Consider the following 10325-nt stretch of genomic DNA (forward strand, 5'->3'; position numbering starts at 1 on the left):
TTTTTAGAACAGCTGATGGGCAGTTTCAAAATGGCCACCGGGTAGTTAAAATGGCTCCCCGCTGTGTTTAGGGACAAATTCCTCACTATACAGGCAGCAAAATGGCTGTATGGAGGATCTTCGCTGGACGGTGAGTTTTTACCCCATTGGAACTCATTGAACGGGTTTCAATGCTTTTCAATGGTTTTTTTTTTTCACTTTACGATGTTTTCGCTTAATGGCAATTTTCCTGGAACGGATTATCGTCGTTAAGCGAGGCACCACTGTACCTTTAGTTCTCCAGATATTTTGGACTACAGCTCCAAAAATCTATTAGGACTAGCCTTGCAGGCTGAGCCTTTTTTGAAATCCAAACATCTGGACCAAGCATAAGTAAGTTCATTTTTCAAAGACAGCCCCACAAATGAACTTTGTTCTAAGTGCTGCCTCCGCAGGACTAAAGGTTCCTGACCATCGATGGAGATCTTAGAGCTGTGAGTTAGATGTGCGTGGACTAGACCGTCATGCCAAATGAGAAAGAGAGAAAGAAGCCAGCAGAGATTGGGGACTTGAATCAGGGGACTCCCTGTCAAGTTGGACTTAAGTCACACCACAAACTTGACTTGGAGCTACCCACCCACCCCGCCAATCCAGACTCAACTCATGATTCAGACCCCACCTACCTCTCCCTTTTTTTTCCGGAGGGGTGGGAAACCTTGTTTTTAATAGGGACTCAGATTTGCGACTTGGTACCAAACACTCAGATTTGAGACCCAAAGACTTGCCAACATTCTTGGAAGGAAGCAAGAAAAGAACCTTCGCCAACAAAAGTAAATCCATTCTGCTGTAGCAGTAATCCATCCTATGGTTAGAGTTGGGAACCCTGTACTTCCAGGGAATCAAAAATTTAAACTGAAGTTAAAAATAAAGCAGAAGAAGTGGAAGGAGGCAGAGGGCTCGCACTAGACAACAATAAGAACACTTGGGCTTTTTGATCAAGAAAAGAAAAGCAGTTGAAATTAGAAGGAAACATGACGAAGGTACAAGGAAACAAGTTTATTATACATAAGTTTGGAAATACCTGACAGAGGAAAGCTTCCACCCATAGTACAGAACTTTGGCCATTTAAGGGAACTGCTTTCCACGAGAGAAAAAGGTTAACTCTGCTCAGTTCTGAGGTATTCCCTTCCTTTCTTCAACCCTCCACACGACAGAGTGAAAGTCTTCTTTTAGTATTTCCAAGGATTGGAAAGGGTGTTGTGGGGAAGAGTGCATGAGCAATGTAAAGAGGCCAATGGCCAGAACTAGAGATGGGGGGTAATCCTATACGAATATCCCTCCCCACAGGTGGAGATAATGAGGGTCTGGCCCCATGGGACATAGATTAGGCTGATTAGCTTGATTAGGTATGAAAAGATTTATTGGGACATAGAGAACTGGAATTGTGGGAGGTGCATTAAATAGGCTGATGAAACATATATATATAACTTTGGGTAAATATTATTCAGATAAATGTATCTGTATAGTACACCTGACTTAATAGGTCACACGTGGTCGAAATAAACAGTATGTTAAACCGATTTAAATGTTTGATCTGTATGGTCCATGGGCAAAGCAATCAAATAATCAAAGGAAGATGAAGATCTGTTGCAAGTTAAGTAAAAAGCAATAAGGGAACCGGGGCACCGCGAGGCGGTTGAAAATGGACCTTTTAAGATTTCACGCTTGTAATGGAGAAGGATCTGTTCCTCCTCGCCTCTAGTTCTAGCTCTTTCTCCATCCTTTTGCCGGGGATCCCCGCGAAACATTCACTCCCCTTGAAATAAACCTAGCCTATGGGGGGGGGGAAGGCTCCCGGAGTCTTTCTATAGGGCCCCTCGACAGCCTCGAGGTTGCCTTCTCCTTTAATGGGAGGACGGAGCATCTGGGGGCCCAGGATGGCTCCTTCATGGAGAAAGAGGTCCACTCCCCCCTCAAAGAAAGGGAGGGGGGAAGAAAGAGGGAGGGGGTGGAAAGTCTCCCAGCTGTCCCTGTTGAAGACTCTCTTCAGGGAGGCTTCCGTCGCAACTTAAGACGGAGCGCTTGCTCCTTAGGGGCCCTGAAATTTCACTTGTTCCCAGAGGGGAACCCTGCCCTTCCCTAACCACCACCCCGGGACAGCTCGGAATTAAAGCCCCTGCCCCGAGGGGCCTGGAGGAGCAGATCTCCAAGCTCAGCCCCCTCTTGCCCGCCTTGGGAGGCAGCCAGCCAGCCACGGGAGCACCCCTGGGCTCTCCTCCCGGGTGAGTTTTACAGAGGGTCGTCCCCCCCACCCCACCCCCGACGTTTTCTCCTGGCCTTCCTTCGGAATTAGGCTTGGAAAAGGCGAGGTGGCGCCCAGAGTCAGGAGCAAGAGAAGCGGGGAGAGGTCTGTTCTCCAGGTGTCCCTTGGGCGAGGCCGAAGGGAGGGCAGCCGGTGATGTGCAGAGCCAGAGGGAAAGTATCTTCCTCTCACTCACGGAGACGCTGTGCTTCATCCGTCGTCCCTACCCAGTTCCTCCACTCTACAATTCAGCTGAGGAACAGAAAAATACAACAATGTACCAGGTTTCCTCATTAGAAATTGAATACATCTCTCTCTCTCTCTCTCTCTCTCTCTCTCTCTCTCTCTCTCTCTCTCTCTCTCTCTCTCTCTCTCTCTCTCTCTCTCTCTCACACACACACACACACACACACACACACACACACACACACACACACACACACACACGGGGGGGGGAGGCTGGAGGTTCAGCTGGAGAGCAGTAGCAGTGAAGCTCTGCCTCAGGTAAGGGGGCTGGGCAGGAATGGGCTGGCTGTGGAGAGTCAGATCTTTGGGTGCTTATCTCCATGGTTTAGACATGAGCAACTGTGCTCCACTAAGTTTTTGGAAAGTTGGATGATGCCCCATCTGGCTGCCTGAGGATGCAGGGGCTGCCCCCCCCCAAAGAATCCCAAATGTATTGATTTTTAATATGCACAGACAGAGGTGCACACCTAACTGGTCAGTAGGAGGTTTGGGGTCAGCTGTTCCGCCAAGAGTTGGTTGCCCACTTTGGTAGCCTTAGAAATACAGCGGTGGTGGTACCCAGTGTGGTGCAGAGGATAGAGTGGTGGGCTAGGATTCTGGACACCAGGGTTGGAATCCCTTCTAGGTCACGGAAACTCAATGTGGGGGTGTGGAACTGATCAAAACATTACGCTACAATGATTCTTGGTGGGATACGAATTAGTTAATTGTTTCCAGAGCAAAACACTTTGTAACTGTCTGAATAGAACTGTCCTGTTACTCCGCCTTAGTTTGTGAACCCCAAACTTTACAGTGTTTGAGTGTTTCCTTTCAAAACAAGTTCAAACTTACTTTGATTCACAATTCTCACATTCCACGTTCCAATTTGTGTTGTGTGGCACTGGACTTTCCTTTGGACCTCTGTGCACGTCAGCAACAGGACCTCCTTTAAGCTTTAATCCCATTGCTTCATTCATGGCAGGGCCAGATATACCTGTCTGCGTGCCACTGCTGCTGTTTGTGAAAGATCCTGAGTGAGTGTCTGCTCACTTACCTCTCTCTCTCTCTCTCTCTCTCTCTCTCTCTCTCTCTGTGTGTGTGTGTGTGTGTGTGTGAGTGTGTGTGTGTGAGAGAGTGAGTGAGAGAGAGAGAGAGAGAGAGAGAGAGAGAGAGAGAATATGTTTCTTGGGACTTAAGAATGCGCTTCTGGGCAGGTTGCCTTTGGATCCTTTGAACCTTGCCTTACCTGTGAGGTCTTCTCTCTCTGTTGGACTGTGTAAGAAAACAAGCCGAGATTCTCTGCATGGCTGAGTCCTACATCTTCTGAGGCCTTTCCTAAACTTATGGAAAAAGATCCTGACAAGTCTTTCAAAGGCCCCAGATCCCGGATCCAGTTTTCAGGAGGCCTTGACTGAGTCAGTGTGTTCTCCCCCCCCCCCCCCACAACCATCCTCCTACTTTTTAATACTTCTCCCATATGTCTCTTGGTTTCTGACTCCAGGTACTTCCATGCCCAAGAGAAAGAGCGTCCACTCACTGCAGGAACTATGCCTGGAGAATGTAGCGAGCAATCTGGATCACATCTGGATCAAGGAGCACACGGATTGCCTGGGCAAGTACAGCATCATGCAGGCAATATCCTGGGCGAGAGGTGCCTGACAAAGCAGGAGATGGGAAAGCAGAAAAGCACACCATGGCCGTGTGGCAGTGGGCGGGAGGTGCAGCTCCGTGCGTGGCAAAGCAGCGCTGTAGCTCTATTGCCTCACACCTTGGAAGGCATTGTGTGGGCAGGAGCGGAGGCCGTCAGGTTGGCCATTTGCTCCACAAACAGTGGCCGCGTGTATCTACTTGTGGCTTGTGGATCAGGAGGCCTTCCCCTCCCCGCCACAATCACAAGCTTGACTATTTGTGCTTAGTCACTTGGGGAGAACCTTAAGAACAACCCTTCAGATCGGCAAGCAAACCAGTACAGTGGTGGTTGTAGGTTTTTCGGGCTGTTTGGCCGTGTTCCGAAAAACCTACAACCACCATCGGATCCCGGCCATGAAAGCCTTTGATAATACAAACCAGTAACAGGTTTTGTGAGGTACAGGGCAGGTGAGCAGCGGTGGAGGTGGATTAAAAATACCGTGGCCTCTCTCTCTCTCTCTCTTTGGTTGGCAGAAAATTTGACTATGAACGAATAAATAAATAAATGCCGCTGTGGGAAGAGGTCACATGTTGAATGATAAGAAATATGGACGAGAGCTTCAGAAATGTTTGGGGTCTCCCATCTAGGCCCCAGTTGGATGCATGAGGCTGGAACTGGTCCCTCTTTTCCTAAGGCACTTCATACGCTTCAAAGGTGCCGTCCTGCCTGAATAGGGAGGAAATTAGGATTTTCAAAGACCTGCCCCCCAAACTGGCTTTTCAACTATCAGCTCCATATGAGTTCTTAGCTAAGAATATTTTTCGATACAGCTGGTGATCTGGGGTATTTCTGTTGAGTCTTGTGCAGAGTTTGCTTATTTGTGTGTGCGTTTATTTAATAAATACTACGGCTACTCTGGGCAGTTTACAAGAGCATCAACAACCTAAACTGAAGTTCAATAAGAAACAGCAAGTAAACCAGTGAGCAAACAAACCCCAACTGAAATTAAATCTGTACGAAGATACAAGATAGTGACAGACCAAATAATCAACCAAAAATAATAATAATTATGGGTCACTTTCCTCTCCTTCATGCCCCTTGGTGGTCAACAAAAGTTCAAGTTTACATTCTGCGTTTTTGGCTAGAAAGAGATACTTCTTCAAAAAGTTTATTACATTCCAGGGAGTGGGAAATGCATTGCCTTCTAGAGTATGTGGCATCTCCCATCATCTCTCAGCCAGTGGTGAGAGATGATGTGATCTGCAGCTCAACAACATCTGGAGGGCCACAGAGACCTCTGGGTAGTGTGGGCGGCATATAAATTGAATAAATAAATAAATGTCTCCACTCCTTCTTGTGGGCCCTTACTATGCAGGCAGATGTTTATTGCATAATATGCAGGGTACTTAAGAGTTCTGTTTATTTTTTAAATCCAAAAGGCGTAGAGATTTTCAGCAACTATTTGTACCAGCAGGCCTTTCCAAATGCCAACAGGACAGAGATTGAGGGTGCATTCACACGGGGAAATAGGTGTTTGCACACTTGTGGTATAGTGCAATCTGTTCCCCAGCCATCGCACAATGTGCTCCAGCCTGACCCCAATCCATGCCGACGCTGAACCATTTCAGTCCACCTATAAGGCTACTGCTTCTTGGGGCTCGGCTGGAGTGATCCCCCAACATACAGAAGGCGAGCGCTCCTTGCAACATCACTTCTTCCAGTGTGAACAGACGTGGGCCTTTGCAGCTGTCGCTTGTCTTCTGCCTTGGGATTGCCATTTTGCTCCCTTCGGCTCCTCCCCACATTTCAGGAATCCTCTGAGGTGGGGCTGAGACAGGAGCCGGTTCTCCACTCCCACCCCGATGGAAAAGTGGTCGGAAAGCCGCGAGGAACGGGAAGACCTCTTGCTTTCAAATTGCCACTTTTACCCCCCAGTTTTTTCCTACAAAGAAACAGTCAAGTCAGGAGTGAGGGGAAGAGTTCTGCAGAGCATGTACAGACAGCCCTCTCCCTGGGTCCAGGATTAGCTTCGAGGCTGCCTGCAATTCATTCTTAGTTTTGCAGAGTGCAGCCCGTCCCATGGGCTACACGGTTACAGCGGTCTTCCCCAGCCTGGTGTTTTGGACCCAGTCCGTGGAAGATGCCTTCTGGTCATTTCATGGCAAGTTCTCAACCGGATGCTTTCTCCACCCACCCAGCCGGCTTCCTGGTTCAGGAGCTGCTCCAGTTCCTGGGAAATAGGAAGCTCCTGACCTCTGACCTGCTGTGCTCACTCCTTGTGCCACAGCTGAAAACGCTGGACTGGAGCATCTGCCCAGAGCTGGTCACCAGGGCTGTGGTGACCACCGTGCCCTGCAAGGTGAGCTGGAGGTGGGAGATGACACGGCCATGGGTCATCTGGGAAGTGCTGTCCTGAAGAACGTGGTTCATCTCTTGCTCTTTCCTCTCCTACGTTGTCTCTCCTTCCTCCAAAGATCTCAACCTTGGCTCTCTGGATCAGTATCTAGACACCACACTTATTATTTATCGATTTTGCATCACCCCGTAAGTTTCCTTTCTCCTGGTGAAGGGACCTAAGGTGGATCTGGTTGTGACTTTACTACTGGACTTCAGCCATTTGTGCTGCCTCATGACCCACAACGTTCACATTTTTTTGCTAACAAACAAACAACACGATGCGTGTAACATAGGGGTGGGCAATTAATTTGTATAGGGGGGGCACATGAAAAATCTGAACTGTGTTCAGGGGCCGAGCCAACTTTACTTAAAAATGAAATGAAACAGTGATGTTATGATTGTTTTTATTTTAAACTCGTTAATCTTCACAAATACTAAAGAGGTGTTTTTTTTTGCGGTATGTTAAAGATAAGCAACTGATCAACTTTAGACAAAAAGCTATAGTTTTGATGTTCAAAACTGTCCGTGGGCCAGACAGGAGCGGCCCGCAGGCCATAGGTGGCCCTCGGGCCGCACTTTGCCCAGGTCTGGTGTAACAGAAGTGCCCTTAGGGCAAATGATGATTAAATAAAATAGTACACAAGGGGGACAGTCTGCTAATTTCCCCCCCCCCCCTGAGCTAGAGAAGTGCTGCTGCATAGCATTTGCCCATTACTCACATGCAGACCAAAGTACAGTGGTGCCTCGCTTAATGTCATTAATTCATTCCAGCGAAATCGCTGTAGAGCAAAAACGTAAAGCGAAAATAAGAAACCCATTGAAACACATTAAAACCCAGTTAATGCGTTCCAATGGGCTAAAAACCTACCGTCCAGCGAAGATCCTCTGTACGGTGGCCATTTTCAGTGCCTGTATAGTGAGGAATCTGTCCCTAAGCACAGCGGGGAGCCATTTTGAGCACCCGGCGGCCATTTTAAAAACCCGACGATCAGTCGTAATGTGAAGAATCGGTTCACGAAGCAGGGAACCGATTTTCGCAAAGCGAAAAAACCCCATTTAAAACATTGTTTTGCGACTGCAATTGCGATCGCAAAAAGATCGTTGTAAAGCGGACTTGTCGTAATGCAGGGCAATTGTTAAGCAGGGCACAACTGTACTGTAAAGCAAAGTGCTCAAAGCAGTCTCTGAGCGATTTGCCAATTCAATTATGCAGGCTACATACTGTTCCCGCGCCAGCCAGTTAGGTACTCAATTTACCAAACTCGGTAAGAGATGGAAAGCTGAGTTAGTCCTGAGCCAGATACCTGAACCTGTTGGATTTGAACTTGGGTCAGGAGCAGAGTCTTGACTGCAGTACTGCAGTTGAACAACTGTGCCACAAGTCTCCTTATAACGCTTGCATTTTCTGACTGATGTTCTTTCTGTCTCCTGTGGCAGAATCTCTCCTCGCTAATTCTCCAGGACTGCACCCAGATCCCTGCAGATGCTCTTCTGGACCTGGTCAAAGCTTTGCCCCATCTCATCAAACTAAACCTTTCGGCCACCCAGTGCAACACCCAAGTCTTGTCAGCCGCGACCTCCTCCTGCCGGCAGCTTCGTGAACTGGATATCTCCGGCTGCCAGCGGCTGTCCCCTTACTCCCTCCTCCATCTGGCCTACAACCCCAAGACAGGCTCTTTTTGCTGCTCGGGATTACAAATCCTTGTGATGGAGCCCTTGAATCCCAGAATCGATGCGGAAGAGCTGGTGTGGGCCCTGGTTTTCCTGCTGCTGGCCTTGCCCAGCCTGAAGTGCTTGGTCCACGAGCAAGTCACCGAGGCCGTGTGCCTCATCTACCACCAGCTCTTTGACGGCGTGCAGGTCCCTCCTGTTTTCCCCTCCCTGGCGGTGCTGGCAAGGCGCAGGATGCCCGCCTTCCCCAGCAAAGGGCCCCCTGGATTTGTGCTGGCTCTCAAAAGCATACACGATTTGAGCGAATCCTCCTGGCCTATGGTCCGGGCGGTCTGCCCGTACGTAAGAAACGTCTCTGTGACTCTGACTGGCATGCCTCCCCTGGGCGAAAGCTTCTTGTCCGCGTGCCACATCGTCCACTTGACCGTCGGCTGCCGGGAGGAAAGAGACATGCGGGAGGTTCTGTTCCTGACCCAAAGCCTCCAGGCTCAGCTCGAATGCCTCTCCGTCAGTAACTTTGCCTTTGAGGACGAGTGGACTTTCCACGTCCTCCTGAGCCATTGCGTGAACCTCCAGAAACTGACCATCCGCTTCCTCTCCCCAGTGACGTCCCGCTACGGCAGAAGGACCAACGTGGAGCCACTGAACTGGGACTTCGCTCTGCCTCCCCACCCGTTCCCTTACCTGTGTGACGTCTGCCTGGTGCACTCGGACATAGAGAACCACCTGCCTTCCGAGCATGCCAGGTTGCTGAAGGATTGCCTTGAATCCCTGCTCAGGCATTCCCCTTGCCTAGAAATCTTAGAACTGGTCTCCCTGCCTTTCCCCCTGGATGAAGTGTTCGAGAAGCTGCTTCGGCCCCCCGGCAGAGCCCTGGCCCAGCTCCGCAGGCTCTCCCTGGTGGAGGACGACATCTCCCTTCACGCCATCCACCTGCTCTTGTCCTCCGAGAATCAGCTGAGCTACCTCAACGTGGACACCTGCCCTAAGATTGACGAGAGGGAGTACCAGGAGCTCTGCCAGAGAGTTGGCAAGGAGGGGCTTGACGTGGAGATTCTGTGGGCATAAAAAAAGGGGGGTCCCTTCTACCCTGGAAACAACAGCTCTACTTTTGCCAGGGCCAAGATGTGATTTTAAATAAAGTTTGTATGAGCAGTCCAGGTTGGCTTCTGAAGTACGCTGGTAAAATAGGATGCTCAGGCTCTCCCTGTTAACCAGGACTCTCTCTCTCTCTTTATGTGTGTATGTGTGTGTGTGTATTTCAGGAGACAGAAAGGCAAGTTTACGCTGGGCTGGCTAGCTACAGTGGTGCCTCACTTTGACGACGTTAATTCATTCCAGTGAAATCGCTATAGAGCGAAAACGTCGTAAAGCAAAATAAAAAAGCCCATTGAAATCCATTGAAAACTGTCCAATGGGCTGAAAACTCACCGTCCAGCAAAGATCCTCCATAGGGGCGGCCATTTTCCATGCCTGTGCAGCGAGGAATCCGTCCCTAAGCACAGCGGGGGGCATTTTCTTCAGCCGGTGGCCATTTTGAAATCTGATGATCAGCTGTTTTTGATCGTCGTAAAGCGAAAATCGGTTCCCGAAGCAGGGAACCGATCATCGCAAAGTGGAAAAACTCCATTCAAACCATCGTTCTGCAATCGTAAAAACCTCACCATCGTCATTAAACGGGGTAATCGTAAAACGGGGCATGACTTACTTCCTACTCTGGTGCCCCTAACACCATAATGCTATAGGCGAGCGGTTCTCAACCTTGGTTCCCTTGATGTTCTTGGACTACAACTCCCAGAAATCCTGGCCAGCACAGCTGGTGGTGAAGGCTTCTGGGAGTTGTAGTCCAAGAACATCTGAGGGCCCAAGGCTGGGAAACCCTGGTCTCCTCCAAGAGGAGCTTCTGAGAATGGGGATGACCTGATTCAGGAGGATGCTCACCTTTTCTACCACCACCTGCCCTGGGGCGATTTGCTGCCTTTGCCACCTTCTCCTTGGTAGTGGGGAGGGGGAAATGTGCCCATCTCCTTTGAGGGTGGCGGGTGATCCCCCCGGTCCTTCACCTAGTCAGCTATGTTAGTACGAACCTCAAAAACCTCCAGTCTACCCCAAATCTTAAAC

General features: G+C 49.4%; 1 protein-coding gene across 1 annotated transcript; it reads left to right on the top strand.

The window, feature by feature from the left end:
- The first annotated feature begins 1936 nt into the window (after window positions 1-1936).
- On the top strand, window positions 1937-9373 carry LOC110091244 (uncharacterized). Its single transcript, XM_078388664.1, has 4 exons — window positions 1937-2261; window positions 4008-4118; window positions 6335-6495; window positions 7971-9373. The coding sequence occupies exons 2-4, from the start codon at window positions 4016-4018 to the stop codon at window positions 9270-9272; spliced, it is 1566 nt and encodes a 521-aa protein (XP_078244790.1). The 5' UTR covers window positions 1937-2261; window positions 4008-4015; the 3' UTR covers window positions 9273-9373.
- Window positions 9374-10325: the final 952 nt, after the last annotated feature.

This window comes from Pogona vitticeps, chromosome 2 (genome assembly GCF_051106095.1).
Source record: "Pogona vitticeps strain Pit_001003342236 chromosome 2, PviZW2.1, whole genome shotgun sequence".
In the NCBI taxonomy this organism is placed as follows: domain Eukaryota; kingdom Metazoa; phylum Chordata; class Lepidosauria; order Squamata; family Agamidae; genus Pogona; species Pogona vitticeps.